This window comes from Gopherus evgoodei, chromosome 4 (assembly GCF_007399415.2).
Source record: "Gopherus evgoodei ecotype Sinaloan lineage chromosome 4, rGopEvg1_v1.p, whole genome shotgun sequence".
Taxonomy (NCBI): Eukaryota; Metazoa; Chordata; order Testudines; family Testudinidae; genus Gopherus; species Gopherus evgoodei.
Window position 1 is genome coordinate 70173204 of NC_044325.1, and position 20673 is coordinate 70193876.

At 44.3% G+C, this 20673-nt stretch overlaps 1 protein-coding gene across 1 annotated transcript in view; it reads left to right on the forward strand.

Annotated features, from left to right (window-relative positions):
- The window catches only part of LOC115650171 (deubiquitinase DESI2-like), an 81715-nt gene that overhangs the window by 32555 nt on the left and 28487 nt on the right, over positions 1-20673 (forward strand). Inside the window, exons 2-3 of the mRNA XM_030559675.1 lie at positions 15985-16057; positions 19768-19861. Of these exons, the coding sequence (XP_030415535.1) occupies positions 15985-16057; positions 19768-19861 (167 nt within the window). The remainder of the gene's footprint in view (positions 1-15984; positions 16058-19767; positions 19862-20673) is intronic.

The window sequence follows — 20673 nt, forward strand, 5'->3', positions numbered from 1 at the left end:
CTCTGGGGTGAGGCCAGGGATGAGAGGCTCAGGACCGGGGTAGTGGGTTCTGGTGTGTGTGTGTTGGTGGGGTGAGGGCTCTGGCTGGGGATGCAGACTCTGGAGTGGGGTTGGGGACGAGGGGTTTGGGGTGTAGGAAGGTGCTGGGTGTGTTTTGTTGTAACAGAATGAGATCTTAAACTAATGTGATACCAAACTAGTGTCAAGGTGGCCAAACCTGCATCATCACTAAATGCGTCTTGCTATTTGGACGCAGACTGTTTAACCCAGTGAGGAGGGCTTTAAACTAGGTTCGCCGGAGACAGGTGAGCAAAGCCCACAGGTAAGTGGAGAACATGGAGACTTGGGAGATGGGTCGGAAATAGGAGGGAACGTGGGCTATAATGGCAGAGAGAAAGGAGGGTCAGGGCAAAACTGGGAGGCAAGATCAAATCAGTATCTTAAATACCTATATACAAATGCGAGAAGTATGGATAATAAGCAGGAAGAACTGGAAGTGCTAATAAATAAATACAACTATGACATTGTTGTCATCACCGAAACTTGGTGGGATAATATACATGATTGGAATGTTGGTATGGATGGGTACAGCTTGCTCAGGAAGGATAGACAGGGGAAACAGGGAGGAGGTGTTGCCTTATATATTAATAATGTACACACTTGGACTGAGGTGAAGATGGACATAGGAGATGGAAGTGTTGACAGTCTCTGCGTTAGGCTAAAAGGGGTAAAAACCAAGGGTGATGTCATGCTAGGAGTCTACTACAGGCCACCAACTAGGTGGAAGAGGTGGATAAGGCTTTTTTAAAACAACTAACAAAATCATCCAAAGCCCAAGATTTGGTGGTGATGGGGGATTTCAACTATCCAGATATATGTCGGGAAAGTAACACATCGGGGCACAGACTATCCAATAAGTTCTTGGACTGCATTGCAGACTTTTTATTTCAGAAGGTTGAAAAAGCTACTGGGGGGAAGTTGTTCTAGATTTGGTTTTAACGAATAGGGAGGAACTCGTTGAGTATTTGGAAGTGGAAGGCAGCTTGGGTGAAAGTGATCATGAAATCATAGAGTTCACAATTCTAAGGAAGGGTAGAAGGGAGTACAGCAAAATAACAATGGATTTCAGGAAGGTGGATTTTGGTAAGCTCAAAGAGCTTATAGGTAAGGTCCCATGGGAATCAAGACTGAGGGGAAAAACAACTGAGGAGAGTTGGCAGTATTTCAAAGGGACACTATTAAGGACCCAAAAGCAAACTATTCCGCTGGGTAGGAAAGATAGAAAATGTGGCAAAAGACCAGCTTGGCTTAACCATGAGATCTTGCATGATCTAAAAAATAAAGAGGAGTCATATAAAAAATAGAAACTAGAACAAATTACAAAGGATGAATATAGGCAAACAACACAGGAATGCAGGGGCAAGATTAGAAAGACAAAGGCACAAAATGAGTTGAAACTAGCTACAGGAATAAAGGGAAACAAGAAAACTTTTTACCAATATATTAGAAGCAAGAGGAAGACCAAGGACAGGGTAGGCCCACTGCTCAGTGAGGCGGGAGAAACAGTAACAGGAAACTTGGAAATGGCAGAGATGCTCAGTGACTTCTTTGTTTCCGTCTTCACCGAGAAGTCTGAAGGAATGCCTAACATAGTGAATGCTAATGGGAAGGCGGTAGGTTTGGAGATAAAATAAAAAAAGAACAAGTTAAAAATCACTTAGAAAAGTTAGATGCCTGCAAGTCACCAGGGCCTGATGAAATGCATCCTAGAATACTCAAGGAGCTAATAGAAGAGGTATCTGAGCCTCTAGTTATTATCTTTGGAAAATCATGGGAGACAGGAGAGATTCCAGAAGACTGGAAAAGGGCAAATATAGTGCCCATCTATTAAAAAGGAAATAAAAACAGCCCAGGGAACTACAGACCAGTTAGTTTAACTTCTGTGCAAGGGAAGATAATGGAGCAAGTAATTAAGGAAATCATCTGCAAACACTTGGAAGGTGGTAAGGTGATAGAGAATAGCCAGAATGGATTTGTAAAGAACAAATCATGTCAAACCAATCTGATAACTTTCTTTGATAGGATAACGAGCCTTGTGGATAACGGAGAAGTGGTGGATGTGGTATACCTAGACTTTAATAAGGCATTTGATACAGTATTGTGTGATATTCTTATCAATAAACTAGGCAAATACAACTTAGATGGGGCTACTATAAGGTGGGTACATAACTGGCTGGATAACCATACTCAGAGAGTAGTTATAAATGGTTCCCAATCCTGCTGGAAAGATATAACAAGTGGGGTTCTGCAGGGGTCTGTTTTGGGACCGGCTCTGTTCAATATCTTCATCAATGATTTAGATATTGGCATAGAAAGTATGCTTAATAAGTTTTCAGATGATACCAAACTGGGAGGGATCGCAACTGCTTTGGAGAATAGGGTCATAATTCAAAATGATCTGGACAAATTGGAGAAATGGTCTGAGGTAAACAGGACGAAGTTTAATAAAGACAAATGCAAAGTGTTCCACTTAGGAAGGAACAATCAATTTCACACATACAGAATGGGAAGAGACTGTCTAGAAAGGAATATGGCAGAAAGGGATCTAGGGGTTAAAGTGGACCACAAGCTAAATGAGTCAACAGTGTGATGCTGTTGCAAAAAAGCAAACATGATTCTGGAATGCATTAACAGGTGTGTTGTGAGCAAGACACGAGAAGTCATTCTTCCGCTCTACTCTGCGCTGGTTAGGCCTCAACTGGAGTATTGTGTCCAGTTCTGGACACCGCATTTCAAGAAAGATGTGGAGAAATTGGAGAGGGTCCAGAGAAGAGCAACAAGAATGATTAAAGGTCTAGAGAACATGACCTATGAAGGAAGGCTGAAAGAACTGGGTTTGTTTAGTTTGGAAAAGAGAAGACTGAGAGGGGACATGATAGCAGATTTTGGGTATCTAAAAGGGTGTCATAAGGAGGAGGGAGGAAATGTGTTCATCTTAGCCTCTAAGGATAGAACCAGAAGCAATGGGCTTAAACTGCAGCAAGGGCAGTTTAGGTTGGACATTAGGAAAAAGTTCCTAATTGTCAGGGTGGTTAAACACTGGAATAAACTGTCTAGGGAGGTTGTGGAATCTCATCTCTAGAGATACTTAAGAGTAGGTTAGATAAAAGTCTATCAGGGATGGTCTAGACAGTATTTGGTCCTGCCATGAGGGCAGGGGACTGGACTTGATGACCTCTCGAGATCCCTTCCAGCCTTAAAAATCTATGAATCTGTTGGCTTGGAAAGGATTAATTTATCTTTACCTTGGGTTAAGGTTCTGAAAGTGTTACTGAATAACCTGCTAGGACCCCTAACCTGTGTCAAATCCACCACTATATTAGGCCAGCAAGTGCAGTCTATCTAAGCAAAGGCAGAGGAAAGCTTTTCTCATCTTGCATCTGTCATCCCTGTTCTCTCTAAGGAGTTTCCGTGTTTATTATGTCAGGTTCTAGGGAAGTAGTCTGACACCTTTCTCTTTGCTAACATGCCCCAAATAAGAGGTGAGTGGCCAGGGGCTGATCACTAGGAGACTCTGTCTGTGTCTCATTCTGCATGAGGGATCCGAGTGCCTGGAAAAATCTACCCTATAGTAATCACTCCTTTTATTTTACTTCCACCTTTAATATATGTTAACGAGCAGTTAGTCAAACGAGTTGCAATTTGGGTAAAAGGTGAGCTAAATATTGTGCTAATTAATATAAAGCAAAATGCATTTGTGCCACTATTCTTTATGCTGTCCTATTACACTGGATAATTGCAGCCTAGGTGAAAAGCATAGGTAAGGTTTATCCAAGCCAGCAAAGACCCTTAACGGAATGGGAGGGAATGTTATAAACTCCTGTGCTAGCTGTGGGGAACAGAGAGCAGGAGCTAGAGTGATTTGTTGCTTTTTGTTAATACTTTGTCCTACAGCTCAGGAAGCATCTTACAGCCCTATACTCACAGATGAAAAAGACTTATAGAGGGAATCATCAGCTGCCTTTTTAGGGTGGCGTTATGGCCAAGGCAACGTTGTCACGAACCTTGGGTCTCAAACCCATGTCTCCAGGTGTTCCTGGGAAGTCATCACACTCCAGGCCTCCACCCAGTAGCTTACTGGCATTACCTGGACTCTTTGAAGCCCATCTTAGATAGCAGACTCCACCCCAGGGCCCCACTTGGTTGAACACCTGAGCTTCTGATTGGCCTGCTTCCCCTATTAAAACAGGAAGGAGGAACAGGAAGTTGTCTGTACAAGTGGCTTTCACCCTGCTTTGTAATGCTTACCCATCTCTGTCTGATCCCCTGGTTTCTTGACTCATCCTGATTCCAGGTGTCAGACTCTTGGTTACTGACCTCCTAATTCTGAACCCCAGCTGGTATGGTGACCTGGCCCCCTGCTCTGTGCTAACCAGTAGGCTTGGCCATTATGCCCTGGTTCTGACTGACGAAGAAGATAGGGCTGAAAGTCTGGCTTATCACTTCTCATAATGCCCAAATAATATCCTGCAGTTACCACAATGGTAGGTGTTGCATGTGTAATAACCCAAGATGGTTCATCAGTAAGCATAGAAACAAAGACCTTCAGAACCCAAAACTTCTGAGCTAAAGAGTAGCTCCTTTAGCTGTAAGTAATAGCATGCCCATATCCTCTGTGTGATCCAGCAACAAGCAGGGGAGACCCATTCAGCCAGAGTGTCCCATGCAGTCACATAGTGTAGCTAGCTTAACTACATTCTGAATGGTAGGCTAATGGCACATGTGGCCTGAGGCAAAGACTGGAGAACTGCTCCACTTGCACACCTGAGGTGATCCACAGGAGAGGTGCTATGCTAATGTGCACCTCCTAAACTGGTAGAACAAAATTCTTATTGTGAATGGTCAGCTCGTCACAGATAAGGGTGCAAACACTATCTCATTATGAGGCTGATTTTTGACCCTATCCCCTTGTAAGTTAAAACAAACCGAAAACTCATGCTTTCACATTTTTAGGGTCAAGTTTCCTTCACATCTAGAATGTATTCTGAAAATTTCTGAATCAACGGAATCAGTCATTTTGATATTAAAACACACAAATGTCCCCTTTGGGTGAAGTGTTTAATGTTTCTTTGTGACCCTTTTTCAGCCCAATAAAATATTCACATCACAACATTCAAAACATAAATAGGTTTCTTGCTGCCTCCAGGCAGCCTTGCTGTTTTTTAATCCATGTACAATGTTTATATGCCATGGTAATAAGCCCTTTATTTTGACATAGGATCATCCAACTGTAGTTCTCAAGTATATAGGAATAATAAAATGAGGAATGTCAAAAGCCTGAGACAAAGTCCCTCATAAGAGGCAATTAAGGAATCTGAGTCACTGTCGAATGAGTGTAAAAGAGCTGGTGTAGATCAGAAACCAGCTAATAGATGGAAAACAAAGTAGTCAGAGCTGGCCTTTATAATCATGCAGACCTCATGGTTATGGGCCTCCCTTAGTTTGGAGTGGTTGAGTACCATGGCGGTGAACTGGCTTCATCGGGATTGTTAATATGGTTGCTAGACATTCAGTTTTTTACCAGACTGCTCAGTTGAAAAGAGACACTGGTGGCTCCGGTCAGCACTCTTACTGGGCAGGTAGAAGTCCAGTTGGCAGTGCAGCAGGTTCTAAGGCAGGCTCCCTGCTTGCCCTGGTTCCGCACCACTCCTGGAAGTGGCTGGCATGGCCGGCTCCTAGGTGCAGGGCTGGCCATGGGGGCTCTGTGTGCTGCCCCTGCCCTGAGTGCCTGCTCCGCATCTCCCATTGCCCAGGAACCACGGTCAATGGGAGCTGCAGGGGAGGTGCCTACAGGTGCAGGCAGTGCGCAGAGGCCCCCGGCCCCTCTGACGAGGAGCTGGACATGTCGCAGCTTCTGGGAGCCACATGGAGCCAGGGCAGACAGGGAGCCTGCCTTAGCCCCACTGTGCCGCCAACCAGGAGATGTCTGAGGTAAGTGCTGCCTGGCTGGAGCCTGCATCCCAAACCATCTCCCACATCTCAACCCCCTACCCCAGGTCAGAACCCCCTCTTGCACCATAACTCCCTCCCAGAGCCTGCACCCTAATCCCCTGCCCCAACCCTGAGCCCTCTCCTGCACCCAAGCATTGTCCTGGAGCCCACACCCCAACCCTCTGCCCCAGCTCTGTGCCCCTTCCTGCACCCCAAACCCCTCATTTCTGGCCCCACCCCAGAGCCCGCACCCTGAGCTGGAGCCCTCACTCACTGCTGCACCTGAACCCCCTGCCCCAGCCAGGTGAAAGTGAGTGAGGGTGGGGGAGAGCGATCAACAGAGGGAGAAGAGATGGAATGAGTGGGGAGCAGGGCCCTGGAGAAGGGGTGGGGCCATGGTGGGGAAGAGTGTTCAGTTTTGTGTGCTTAGAAAGTTGGCAACCCTCGTTTGTTAATATTGTCTTGCCTTATTATGTCTTTTTAGTGGTTGTGGTTTTGTGAGGGGAATGCTCTTGTGCAGCCCTAACTGTAAGTTAACAAAGAATTTTGTCTGGGAATTTCCCAGTTTATTTAAAGAACATGCCCCCCAGCCCTCTATGTGAACATAAGGGTTGAGGAATCTGGGTTGGAGACTGGTTGAGAGCGTGGACAGAAAGGCAAGCCGAGGAATTAAAGCATCTTTCATCAGGAATGTAAAGTTTTAACAGAGCCAATATGACTGTTTCACCACTATCCCTGTCCTTTGTATCTCATTAGCTCCATTCTTGACACCCCCAACTGGTAACCATGAAAAGTCTTTATCCTCTGCTCTAAACCTTAAGGAGGGACCTCTTGTTTTCCCCAGTCTCTTCCTTGTCTACTGCCACCTCCATTGCCCCATCCAAGTTTCTTGTAGACTAAGGCTTTGTCTCTAGCTGTCAATAGCTCTGATTCATCAGTGAGTGTAAATGCATTGGTGCTGATACTGACCCCTAAATGCCCATGTGCAGCTTTGCACCGATTGAATTAATCAGAATTTTTGCCTTACTTCAAGTCCTTAATTTTCTAAAAGTTTTTCCGCATGGGGAATGAGTGTAAGGAGAGGAGTTAGTTGGTTGGTTGACTCTATGATGCTGATAAAAGATGACATCTTAAGTTAAATTTTTGAAAAAGTTGATTTGTGAGGTGTTATAGTCTGTTCTAGGAGCATTACTTAGTGCTCCAAATACCCTCAAAAATCCAAGGGATCCTTAGAGCTCCCCAGAGCTGAGTGGCACAGAGTTGTGAATATCTCATTAAAGCCAAATGCTTGCTGCTGTTGGAGACTCCATAATAGCTGTTCCTAATGCCAAGTTTGTGCTACCACCTGCACAGGCACTAAAGCTATTCCCAAACAAGTTGCAAATGTTTTTTTTTTTACAAACCACAAAAGTGCATATATTTCTCCTTTCATATAATTCTCAAATCCAGTTGACTAATTTTTGCTCTATCATTTCAAAAATTATTTCCAGATCTAGACTGTGATTCCTTTGCATATGTAGCCCAAAACTGCATTGCTTTTTGTTACAATGCAAAATTCCATCTTATTTCCTGTACTGTGGAACAAGACCATTTTAAATTTTCTGCCCAGATTTCTAAACTTTTCAGGTCCCTTTGTATTATTTCTCTTCCCTCACTGATATCTACAAAACCTTCTCATAAATGAGTTAGAGAATCTGATTCTTTGTTTATAACTACTGACCCTCTTGCAGCTTTTCCTTTTCTGTACCTTGTCTCCTAGTAGGATTAAAACCTGTACTTATGTTAAACCTGTTACTGCTATATTAAACCAGTTTTTTTCCATTAAAATGTGTTATGAGTAGCCTCTTTTATTATATTTCTAAAGTGAATTGAGTGAAAGGTACAGACAGGATTGAGAGCCCTTCAGACTGAAGTCTTATCGATTTATCCACAAAGCCTACCAATATGCTTCAACCCAAACTTGAGAAGTCCGCCTTTCAGGGCTGCAAAGGGAATTCAGCATCCATGGGATTCTCAGCAGAGAGGCCAAGGACTAATTGGGCCAACAGTCAGAGCCAAATTAGTGTGAACTGTGGTGGTTTTTATGAGGTGGAATTGTCTCCACTAGAAGACTGGACTGAAGCCATCAGCTATACTGCATATGCCACCAACTACCTATCAGATGTCATTGACTTTGATTCACCACTTGAACCTGAGATGAAAGGCTCTGCAGCCCATTAACAATGCTGCCCCTGTTGACTTCAACTTCTGACATTCTGAAAGTGTGGTTCCCAAGGACAGCAGTAGAGAAACAATGTTTCTGGCCACCGGCAACCAGATTTCATGCGTTCACCTTTTGTTTACAGAGAAAGAGATCATATAATAGTAGAGATCCTGAAAATGGGGTCTTGATACGGAACAATGAACTTTCCTGACTTGTCACCTGACTTAACACTGAAACTCCCCATGGCTTCTAGTATAGTAGGACGGGCATTTCTGTTCTCGTGTGAAAGACCATTTTGGTGAATTCCTGTAGCGTATGAAGTTTTAAGGGCAGAGGTGGTGCCTGTTTGTGTGGTGCATTCTGTGTAGCAGAGTTCTAAAGACCTGTTTACTGGTAGCTGTTATGACTGCAGTTGTTTTGGAAGCTGCACTCAAGAACACAGCTGTGGATGTAACTTGTAAATGAGGATCCACATATTTATTTCTTTGTTGTGGTTTGATGTTCTGATCCAATGAAAGTAATTGTAACAGATTTAAAAAAGTATAATTTACTTATGGGATTTCAGGAGATTAAATAATCCCCAGTTGGAATGCTCCACTGAGGGCTGACATGTCTATGCCATGAAGCAAAGGCACTGTAGAGTACACACTGGGAACCATGTTGAAGACCTAATGTTGGAAGCTATCCTCCACCCAGGCAAATCACATATAGCTGTTGCACTGTGAAAACATAAATATTTTTTTCCCAGGTAAAAATACCAAAAGGAGATCTCAGTTGTCTACTCCCTCCTGAAATATCCTTTTTTGACAGCAGCTATTAATAGTGTCTTACAATCTGTTCCTGTTTTCCAAACCATTAGGAAAAGCAAGGTTTTATACATGGTTATTTCACAAGCTTTGTACCGTTGGAAATCTGAGTATAAAATGACATAAGTCACAGATGAAATGAGCCTTGGATCTCATCCAATGGCTAGAGAGAACTTGCTAACATCAGACCTGCTATGTAATTTGATGTCATTTCACATGATGGTACGTTTCTGCTCCTAGGGCTTCAGGACTGGAATAGAAATAATAGTAGGATTGAGGCATATTGATAGAACTATGTGCAAGCCCAGGACTGGACAATTAGTGGATGAAGCACATCAGGGCTGAGGTGTTTTGGCAGAAGTTTGTGGAGTAGTGTGTGTCATGCCTACTTATAATCAGGGTAATCTTGCCTCTTCTTTGGAAGCATTCCATTTATATCAAAGAAGTAAAATATTTGCTTTGCTTTTCTCTCTCTGTTTCCTCCTTCACAGATCTAAGCAAAGGTTCTGGAAGCCATTAACCTATGTTGGAAAAACACACTGGGTGAAATCGTGGCTCTGCTGAAATCAATGGGAGTTTTGCCATCAATGTCAATGGGGCCAGGATTTCACTCAGTGAATTCCTGAAGTGGTATTCCCTGGTTTCCCCTCTGTCTTCCTTTTTCATGCTATCACATTTCACATCTGAATCAATACAGCCTAAGAACTGAATGTCAAGACATTACTTTAGCACTCCCTTGACTGGCCTGCTAAATCAAACTGGTGCTGCCTCTAATAATGGCTTCTGGTTTTCTCCTTCATGTCATTAATGGATTTCCCCATGCTTGTGGTGTGTTTGTGACTACATACATGCAATCAGACATGCAAGTGTGTATATACATACTTCTCCCCGTGTATATCACAGCGTGCGCTAAATGTCCTCCCATCCCTGCACAAAGCCTAAGCAAGTGAACTTTGCATGGAGGATCTAAGAGGGTCTGGTGTGGGGAGAAAATCTCCCTGTCAACCTGGTACCTTTTGTGGAACATCTGTGAAGCCGATGAACTGTGATAGCAGCTGGGGACCCTTGTATGGTCCCTATGGGGGAGAGGTTGAACCTTTGTATCACATATTGATAGGTCCTTTCTCAGTTTGCCCTTATTATGCCACTGACTCCCCCATTCTTCTCAGCCTGACCCTCTCAGTGCTGCCAATGCACTGTGGAATTGTATTAGGCTATCTATGCCTGCAAAGGAGGAAGGCTCAGCATTTGGCTCTGTGTGATTTGGCTCCCAATAAAAATGGCTCTAAAACAAACCACAAACAGTTGCACAGGTGGAATCCATTTCAGAAGCTTGTGACACTTAGCAGGAAGACTCCAGAGGCTAAGGATCACTGGAGTGCGAGGTGGTCTGGCCAGGCCCCTTGTACCTCTACATGCTCCCTACTCCCCTCCAACATCCAGATCTCAGCCTTAGCTCTGCTCCCCTTTGCCCTTTCTTATTCTCCACTTGCCACATGAAAGAAAGTTAAGGCAACCTTGCTGAATTACATTTGTATTGTCTCTTTAGTGTGATATAGGGCCAGATGGATCCTCCACTTCATTGACTTCATCTTGACTTCAGTGGGTTTACACTAATATGCACTCCTCTTCCAACCTATATCAAGCAAAGGGTCTCATTTATATCATGCAACAGGTTTGTGGCCAGCATGTTCAGATGGATCTGGGGAAGGGCGGAGGTAGGTTTGCTGACCAATAATGGGAGGATGAATGTGGTAAAGTGGGGTATCCAAGCTATGGTGGGGTATTGGATGGGAATAGGGTTTAGTATATGGACCACTTAGAGGAGCAAATATGTGAAGTATAGTCACAATGCATGTCCACAGTGTGGACTGCAGCCTCTAAGGGTTTGTCTACGTTGCAATGTAAGACCAGGGTTAGTAAACTTGAATTAGCAGTCCCCGGGTTTGTTATCCTAGGCCTTGAGCATCTACATTCATTTGTAACCCCAGGTTAGGAATTGTTGAACCCTGGGTCTGAACCCTGATCCCAACTTGGGGCTCCAGTGTGTACACTGCACTATATGGGCCTGAGTCCACCCACCCTGTCATGGTACAATTCCCCACTCTGAACCTTAGCATCCAAAAGATGGGGTACCAGCATGAATTCCTCTAAGCTCAATTACCAGCTTAGAACCTGTAGCGCTGCCACCAACCAGGAATTACAGTGCCTGATACACTCTGGTCCCCACAAAACCCTGCCCGGGGACCCCCAAGACCCAGACCCTCTGGATCTTAGCACAAGGAAAGTAAACCCTTTCCCTCACCATTACCTCTCCCAGGCTTCCCCTCCCTGGGTTACCCTGGAAGATCACTGTGTGATTCAAACTCCTTGAATCACAAAACAGAGAGGACAATTCACCTTCCTCCCTCCTTCTCTTTCCCCCTCCCAGACTCTTCCTGAGAGAAAGTAATCCTGGCCCAGAGAGAAATCAGCCTCTCTCTCCCTCTTCCTTCCTTTCTCCTCAACAATTCCCTGGTGAATCCAGCCCCAGCCCCTGGGGTCTCACCAGAATAAAAAAACAATCAGGTTGTTAAACAAGACAAGCTTTTAATTAAAGAAAGAAAAAAACAGTAAAAATGATCTTTGTAAATTTAAAATGGAATAGGTACAGGGTCTTTCAGTTGTAGACACTGGGAACACCCTCCCAGCCTAAGTATATAAATACAATTTAAAATCTTTTCAGCAAAATACCAATTTGAACTCCTTCCAACCAAATACACATTTGCAAATAAAGGAAACAACCATAAGCCTAACTCGCTTTATCTACCTAGTACTCACTATTCTGAACTTATAAGAACCTGTAGCAGGGAGATTGGAAAGAAACCTGGTTGCACGTCTGGTCCCTCTGAGCCCCCAGAGAGAACAACAACCAAAACTAACAGCACAACACAAAAACTTCCCTCCCTCAAGATTTGAAAGTATCCTGTCCTCTGATTGGTCCTCGGGTCAGGTGACAGCCAGGCTCACTGTTCTTGTTAACCCTTTCCAGGCAAAAGAGATATGAAGCAGTTTTGTTCTATTAACTCTTGCTTATCTGTTTATGACACACCCATAACTCAGACTTCCTAGCGCCCTTCCCAAATGTGGCTGCTCTAACCATTTATTTGTGATGCAGTGTGGGAGAATTTGACTGTCCACCAAACGTGACTCTCCAGAGGACAGAGAAATTCAGCACATGGGATTGTGGGATTTTTTTGGCGGACTCCCAGAGCATGAGTCTACTGGGGCTGCATCTACACTGTAAAGCAATAGAGCTTGAACCCTGGGTCCCAATTTGACTCAGGTTTGCACCCTCCACCCCCAGGGCAACCTGGGACTAAGCCCTGGGTTAGCACAATTTGAATGTAGACAGAAGGGGGATTAGACTTCAGCCTGAGTTTGAACCCTTGGTTTATATTGCAGTATAGACATACCCTAAAGAAGGGATCGGCAACCTTCAGCACGTGGCCCATCAGGATAATCTGCTGGCGGGCCGTGAGACATTTTGTTTATGTTGACCATCTGCAGGCACAGCCCCCTGCAGCTCCCAGTGGCCGTGGTTTGCTGTTCCCAGCCATGGGAACTGTGGGAAGCCGCAGGCCACAGAGACGTGCTGGCTGCTGCTTCTCGCAGCTCCCATTGGCCGGGAATGGTGGACTGCAGCCACTGGGAGCTGCGAGGGAGCATGCCTGCGGACGGTCAATGTAAACAAAATGTCTTGTGGCCCATCAGCATATTACCCTGATGGGCCGCATCCCTGCCCTAAAGGTTAGCTAGCCAGACCATCCAGCATAGGAGGGGAGGAAATATTTCTGTGACTCGTTGTTGAACATTCGATGCCAGATGGGAATAGTGGTCTGAGGTAAAAAAGCAGGGTAAGAGTCAGTGATGGAAAATTGAATTGCTGGCAGATGTGAGCAATAGTGTTAATGGGCAATTACTCTTGGGACCTTTATCTTTGATAGGAGCCCATGGGTGCTCGCATTTCCCGACACCTTGCAAAATGAGGTAATCTGTACTCACATTCTCCTCTACTTCTCCAGACCAGTCTTGTCTGCAGCGATCAAAATGTTGGTGTTTCTCAGTCTTGTACTTTTCTGAGATGCCTAACGTAGTTCAAATCATGTCTTGTTCAGATTTCCACTTCACTTCTGTATCTGCAAGACTAGAGATGGGTACGAGGATAGGATCAGAATAAGAACCAGTCTGAACTTTCTCCCCAAATTTATCTTACCAAACCAAACCACACTACAAGGTTTTTGGCTAGAGCTGGTCTCAAACCCAGCCTCTAGAACCCAAAAAATCCCTGAATTTGGACAGTTTTTGGAATCTGAATCTGGATCCATAGACTAAATTTAGAGTTTGGTTAGCTTTCTCCACTGCCTCAGTTGTTCATTTTCAGGTTTTTCTGTGTGTCTTAGTTCCAGATGAGACTGAGACAGAACTGCCTAAATCCATTCGCTTGGGATTTACTGCCCAATTTTGCAGACACCATGTAATAGAAGTATGAGACAGCAATGTGCTAGTCAGAGACCAATGAACATTATTCCTTGACCTGGGGTGAGGTTACTGTGATGCTTCTCTGGACACTCAGGGCTGTTAGTCACCTTGATGTCACCTTCCTCCAGTATTAGTTCCCTAAACAACCAGCCTGTCAGCCACTCAAGCACTCTTCTCTGGGCTATACCAACCCTGCTGGTGACAATAGACGTACCCCAGCCTCTGAATCCCTTCACAGTGTCCACTTGTGGTATCCAGCTCCTGATCACTGGATCCACAGAAATCCCAGATCCTCCATGCCCAAAGGAACAGAGTGACTCAGTTTTACCTTAGACCAGTACTCCTGCTTTACACCAAGCCCTTGAGTTCAATTATAAAACAAAAGGAAATTTATTTTAAAAAAGAACAGAGATTCAAATAGAAACAAGTGTGAGTGATGGAAACAAGAGGTTACATACAAAACAAATCATAAAACACAAACTGGGGCCTACGCTTACTAAATTACCTTTTCTGGCTAATGAAGTACATTCTCACTCCAAAGTTCAGCCTTTCGCAGCATTTACTGGCCCCAAGTAGCTAGGACCTTTCATGGAGCAACCCCTGCTCATTCAAGGTGCCTCCTCAGTGAATGGATCCAGAGAGTCTTTCTCCACTCTGTTATATGCTAAATCAGTCTTTTGTCTTTATTCTCAGGCAAGGCCATCCCCTTGCTGTCATATTTTTCCTTTTCATTCCCAAGTGGTTTTGAGGTTTAGTTTATCTTCGATGGTTCTCCATTGACTTTTCTGGGTTGTTATCAGTGCTTAATTTGTGCTAAGACTTGCCAGAACTGAGCTGGCCCAGCACCTCTAGGCTTGCTGCATCAGTTATGAATGTAAAAAAATTGCTTGAGCCCTGGCACCTCTTTCATTACAAATTAAGCACTGGTTGTTGTAATGGTGGATAACTGAGCAATACATTATGTAATTGACTTACCAGGCAGGGGTGACAACTGCCTCTCACCCGAATGGCCCATCACCTAGATATATGATTCGCTGATGACTCACTGTTACTCCAAGACCGTAAGGAAATAATTTTCAATATAGTCACATCAGGGGTCGGCAACCTCTGGCACGCGGTTCGCAAGGGTAAGCACCGTGGCGGGCCAGGCTAGTTTGTTTACCTGCCGCTTCAGCAGGTTCGGCTGATCACAGCTTCCACTGGCCGCAGTTTGCCGTCTCACTGTGTTTTTGTTTCCTCATCTGTTCTGCAAAATTATTACCTATGTAGCACAGATAGTGGGGAATGGTGTTTTATAGACATGTGAGAAGAGATGTTCCCTGCTCCAAAAAGCTTGCTACCTAAGTAAACACACACAAAATGCCTTAATACAAAAAATCTGAAATGGGGAGAGTATTTACCTAACTCACATGGGTGTTGTGAGCTTAAATAAATTGGTGTTTGTAAAGTGCTTTGAAATCCTCAGATGGATGGGTGGTTTAAAAATTGTTGTTAACAAACTTAACTCTGTGTTAACTAATGTTATTAAAATGTAGAGACAGATAAATATGCATCCCTCCACTCCATATCCCCTACTGCAGCAGCTGTTCTTGGTGGGTTCATAGTACAGAGGGTATATTTACATCTAAATGCAGGGGAAAGTCGCACACTATGAAGTCCAGGTGAACAGTTTGCTTGGACATCACCCCGTCAGTTGGGCAAGCACAGCTCCCACATCCAAAGGGGTTGGAGAGTTTGTTTGTTTTGGTCCTTGCCAGGCTCCAGAGAAATAGCCTTGAGGAAAAGACAGCAGGCAGGGTCGGCTCCAGGCACCAGCCAAGCAAGCTCATGCTTGGGGTGGCAGATTCTATGGGTCGGCATTCTGCCCAATACGTGTGGTTTTTGGTTTTGGTTTTGGTTTTTGGTTCGCTGATCTGGTCGCCCTGTAGGGGGCAGCGGAGGAAGGAAATGCCCTGCTGGGAGCGGGCTGCGTGCTCCGTCTGCCCCAGTTGGTGCCAGGTCTGCAGCAAGCCTGCAGCAAGCCTGTCCTTCCCTCCCTGCCGACTGCAGCGGTGTGGAGCCTGCCCGGCAGGCAGCATGGCGGTCAGGGCCACGTGTCGAGCACCCTGCTGAAGCCCTGGCTGCCCACCTTCTCTCTCTCCCCCCACTCCCTCCCCTGCCCTCTTCCCCCCTACTAGCTGGGGTGCATCTGCAGCGCAGGGAGTCCCCCTGCACCCTGGCTCTGGCCGACCTGCAGGCTTTTGTTTTTTTCCTGCTTTGCTGCTCCGGCCTTGCCGCAGGTTTTTTTGTTTGTTTTTTTTCCCTACTTTGCTGCTCCGCCCGCGCTGCAGGTTTTGAGATTTTTGGTTGGGGCGGCAAAAAAGCCAGAGCCGGCCCTAACACCAGGATATATAATAGATCAAAGTCCTGTATTTAGTTTATGCTGCACTAATGCTTCCAAATCTACCTTTCTTCCTACTGTAGTACTGGATAAATGAATACACCTCTACCTTGGGGATTGGGGTCTTCCATTCCGGCATCGAGATCTACGGCAGAGGTATGAAGCTTTCTTTTTAGTTACATCTGAGTCTGGGGGGACAATCCTACTGATCTTATGATCTTTTATAAGAAAGGGGTGCCCGGGTTTGTTCCTTTTGAGGTGAGGGGGCTCTGAGGAGTAGAAATTCAGTCAATTATTTTTAGACCGGGGTGTCCAAAGTATGGTATGCAGCTCATGCAGTTCTATCATGGACCTTGCAGATAATCTCCTTTTCAATATAGATGTGCTGTCTGCAAAGCTAGAGTACTGTTTCTTCAAAGCTGTAGCAGGAAGTTAGGCAAGAAGGGGCTGGGGAACATTATAGGCAAAGTGAAGCAAAGCGAGAGACACAAAGAGAGTAGCTTTAAGGATAATACAGTTCCCTTATTTTAATACATTTCCTAGTTCAGTGTTAGAAGAAAGAATCCCAGAAAAGTGGCATTCTCACTGTCCAATGCCATGGTCTCAGAAATTCAGTCATTTTGCATCAGTGAGAAAAATAAAATGTCAAAATTCAACCCTGCCCAAGACTTTCAGTTTCATAAGCCCCTGGAATGGCCTAAGGGGAAGGAGTACTTTACTAGATATTGAAGCTTACCACACAGTTTGTGGTAAAATACAAGTCAGCTCATTATTTTATGCAGTGGGAAATGAGGTTAAAAATGTTTAGAAATTACTTGCCTTCAATGAGGAATCAATAAGAATAACTATTACATTGCCTTTTAAAAGGGTGGTAATTTAATTCCAAAAAGGAAAGTACCATATGAACGGCTATGCTTTTATGGCATTTCTAAAGGTCTTTTATGAACAAGCAGAGCATCGTGACTTTGGTATCTGTCAGGGAGAGCACGTAAGAGAATATCTAGTAGATGGGATTTTAAACAAGGAGCTTTCAAAAAAGTCAGGCCTGAGGTCCTCTGGAACAAGGTGGTACAGCAGATATGGCCATCTGAACTAGTGAAAATGCAAGTCACCCAGCAAGATAACAGTAGAGCAATGTGCAAGAAGTAGCAATGAAAAAAGTCCCATCAGGGAGAGGGGGAAAGAAGCCTCATAACAATGGCTCTTAAGAATGCTGAGTTCCTGGACAGAACTGTCGCAGGTGTGTCCCGGGAGAGCACAGGACAGATGATTATTATTATTATTATGTATTATTTATTATTTATTATTGTAATGCCTAGGAGCCACTGATGGAGGTACATACACGTAGTGCAAGAAACAGGGATATTAGCAGAGCAGCTATCAAAGCAAAGGAAGGAAGGAGTACAAGCAAGAGTGAATAATTCATGTTTCTTAGGTCTGTGTCCAAAGGCAGCATTTATGAATAGATTTAGATCTAATCTCAAGATTTGCAACATTTGTTAAATTTAAAATTGATTTCAGGGGTAGAGATGACTATCTTATAAAGAGACTTAAGAAGATACTCCTTAGTCCTAACTTGGAGTAGCCCAGGACAATGTTCAATAGCCCTGGGGAACAGATCCATTGTCTCAGTCAATTCAGATTTACCTACAGAGGCAAGGAGCATGTGGTGTTAATGAGACTACTGCAAGTAAACTAGACCAAACCACAATCATTAAGATGGCCTTCTTAAAACTGGACATTGGCATGGTATTCAACAGAGAGCTTGCTTAAAACAGAACCATTCCAGATCCTACTGGAAGAGGGGATGTACCCTATGTGCGCAGTACTACCTGGAGAGTGCCCATCCCACTGCTCCTGAAAGTGAATGAAGAACTGGATAGGAAGGAGAGGAATGGCACAATAAAGAGCAGTAATGAACCACGGGAATGATGTGCCCCAGTAGTGTCATGAGGCAAGGGGGAAAACTATTAGCACAGATCTGAAGTGGCTCAATGGAACAGTAAGGAGGGAAAGGGATATTTGTCTCACCCCAGAAGATACTACCCCCAAGTTAATGGGTGCAACAATGCTTTCTTCACTAGGTTTCAGACAAGTTCTTCTCTACCCCAACAGTTCCAACTTTTCTGCAAAACTATTGAGAAGGAATTGCTCTTCGCTGCTTCCCAGTCAAGGTCACAAGTACCCAGAAATCTTCCCATGGAAAAGGACTGGGATACTACAAGGCCTGAAGAGAGTGGAGGCTTTTCTGGATGATACTAGAACTCCTAGGAAATCAGAGAAAGAACATAGCATAATACAGTATTGCAACAATTTCTGATGGCAATGTTACAACAAACCCAGCGACAGTTCTGATTGCTAGAAGAGAGGGGAGAGCAGATCCAGAAAAAGCTAATGCTATAATTGAAATGTTGCCACCTAAAATATACCAAAAGTGATGTGGTTTCTTGGTCTGAGAAAATTTTGGAAAACAAACTGGAGAAAATTCAGATCTAACCCATTCTCAAAAGGCTAAGCTCTTTATGAACTCCTTAAAACAACCATCTCTAAGTGAATCTGGAACCAAGCATAAAAACAAGCTTTTGAGGATCTAAAGAATCTATTGACCACATCTCAGGTACTGATATGGTATGATGTTTCCAAGTTTACAGACTCCACAGATTTCAGCTGCTACTGTGGGGTGCTGATAGGAGCCTTTAGCATATTGTTCCAGATGGCTTTCAGATCCTAAAACCAAAACAGAGAGAGAACATTTGGCAAGCATATGGGCATGTGAGAAGATCAAATGGTACATATAGGGTCTTGGCAGTTTCATGCTCGAGATGGACCACAAACCACTGAGACCTTTAATAAACAGCAAAGATCTAGGAAAGGTGCCCCTTACATGCTAGGGTTTTCTCATGCATTGTTTGAGAATTAAACCTATTGTAGAATATATACCACATAAATCCTTTGTGGTGGCTGAGAGGTGCCAAATCTAAGAGGCTTTCTTCTCTAATTGTTAGAATGCAGCCCAAAGCTTATCCAGTCTTAAACCAGGAAACCCAATCCTGGTAAAACCACATGAGGAAGAATGTTGAACAACACCAACTGTTGTCACTGGACGTAGCCGTAGCCTGAGATCCTACATGACTGAAACTGATGAAAGTACTCAGTACAGAAGAAAGAGGCAGCACCTTTAGCTGGTTGGAAGGAAGGTTCTAGACTGGAGCTCTTCAGTGAAGCAGAGAGAGAGAGAGAGACAGAATAGCTTTAGGGGTAATTTTGTTTTTCTTTATATGAATAAAGCTCCTTGTTCAGTGTTAGAAGAGAGTGTCTGTCTTTCTGTGATTTTTTTTTCTTTTACCATTGCCACATGACAGATTACATGTTCCAGTATGCAATGGTCCACCTTGAACCAAGAAGCTTTTGCAGTTGACTCGAGATGGAGCATGACATGATGGGTCCTATAGTTTCCATATGTCTGACCTGCATAAAGATGAGTGCAGCTGCAATTAGCTCAGTTTTCTAAAAATCAGGTGCAGACTTGGATTTCTTCACCTTAGTAATAAGCTTTGCTGCCACCTTGGCTTGCTGACCAAGTCCATTCAGGCAGGCTCAGAGAGCCCCACACAGGGATTGTTTAGGACTATGGCCAACTAATAGCATTAGCAGAGATGGAGCATGATTGGGAATTGGGGTTGTGAGGGTATCCTGGGGCAGATATGTAACTGGACTAGGAGGATGAATTTTAGTGCCTGACTGAAACTGACTCTAGCAATGGCCCTAACACCCTTGCTGATGTTAAGCCATACAGACAGCTGCTGTGGACTTTCCCCGATACAGCCTTCATTTGATTACTCACAGTCTCTTTCTTTCCTTGTCAGAATTTGCCTATGGAGGGCATCCTTATCCTTTCAGTGGGATTTTCGAGATCACACCTGGCAGTGCGGTAGAACTTGGCGAGACCTTTAAGTTCAAGTAAGGGCCCTTCTCCACAGACCCTTCATCTTGCAGTTATCAGTGAGCCTATTTAGGGTCAACAAATCAGTCCTGTCTTGCCATTTTGACTCATATTCCCATTACCTGCTCCTACCCCCACAATGTTTCCACCTGCTCCTGACTCAAAAGCAGTTCAACAGGACTCTTGATGTGGGTGAAGGTTGTGCACAAGGATGTGAGGCAGTATATCTGAGAGAGTGCTCAGAGCATTTTCCTCCTCTGTTTTCAAGTACAGTTTGACGTGAACACAGGTTTTTTTTTGTAACTTGGTTGTTTTCTTTTTGTGCTCCAGTTTTGCCATACAGCAAAATTCTGAGACTAGTACCTTGGTAGCTGCTGCAGAGCCAGTAGAAGGAGCACAAGAACATCACACGTTGCTTTTTATGCTTTCCAAAAAACCAGGGGCTATTGGAAGTTTTCTCTTTTGTCTGTTCCATATTGACAGAGTGGGAATACATTACTTTCTAGAGCAGAAGTGGGAGGATTTTAGATGCCCCGTTATAAAATATTCAAGGTGATCAGATTCTGGGACTGTGGCTTAGTTAATGGAAGATGGAGCCTGACTTCCCTAGATCACTGATTCAAATTTGGCTCAGAAGAAAGTGGCTGACTAGAGGATTTTACCCCCTGAGATCCATGGTCTATGTCAAATGAGCTTGGTGGGGGCGGAGAATTTTAAATCCAATTCCTACTGTCAGAAGTCCACATCACAGAAACCACCACCATAACGGGTACACTTCTTGGCAGTCTCAGCTGATGGACCCAGGACTTAATGGATGGAGAAGTGGTCT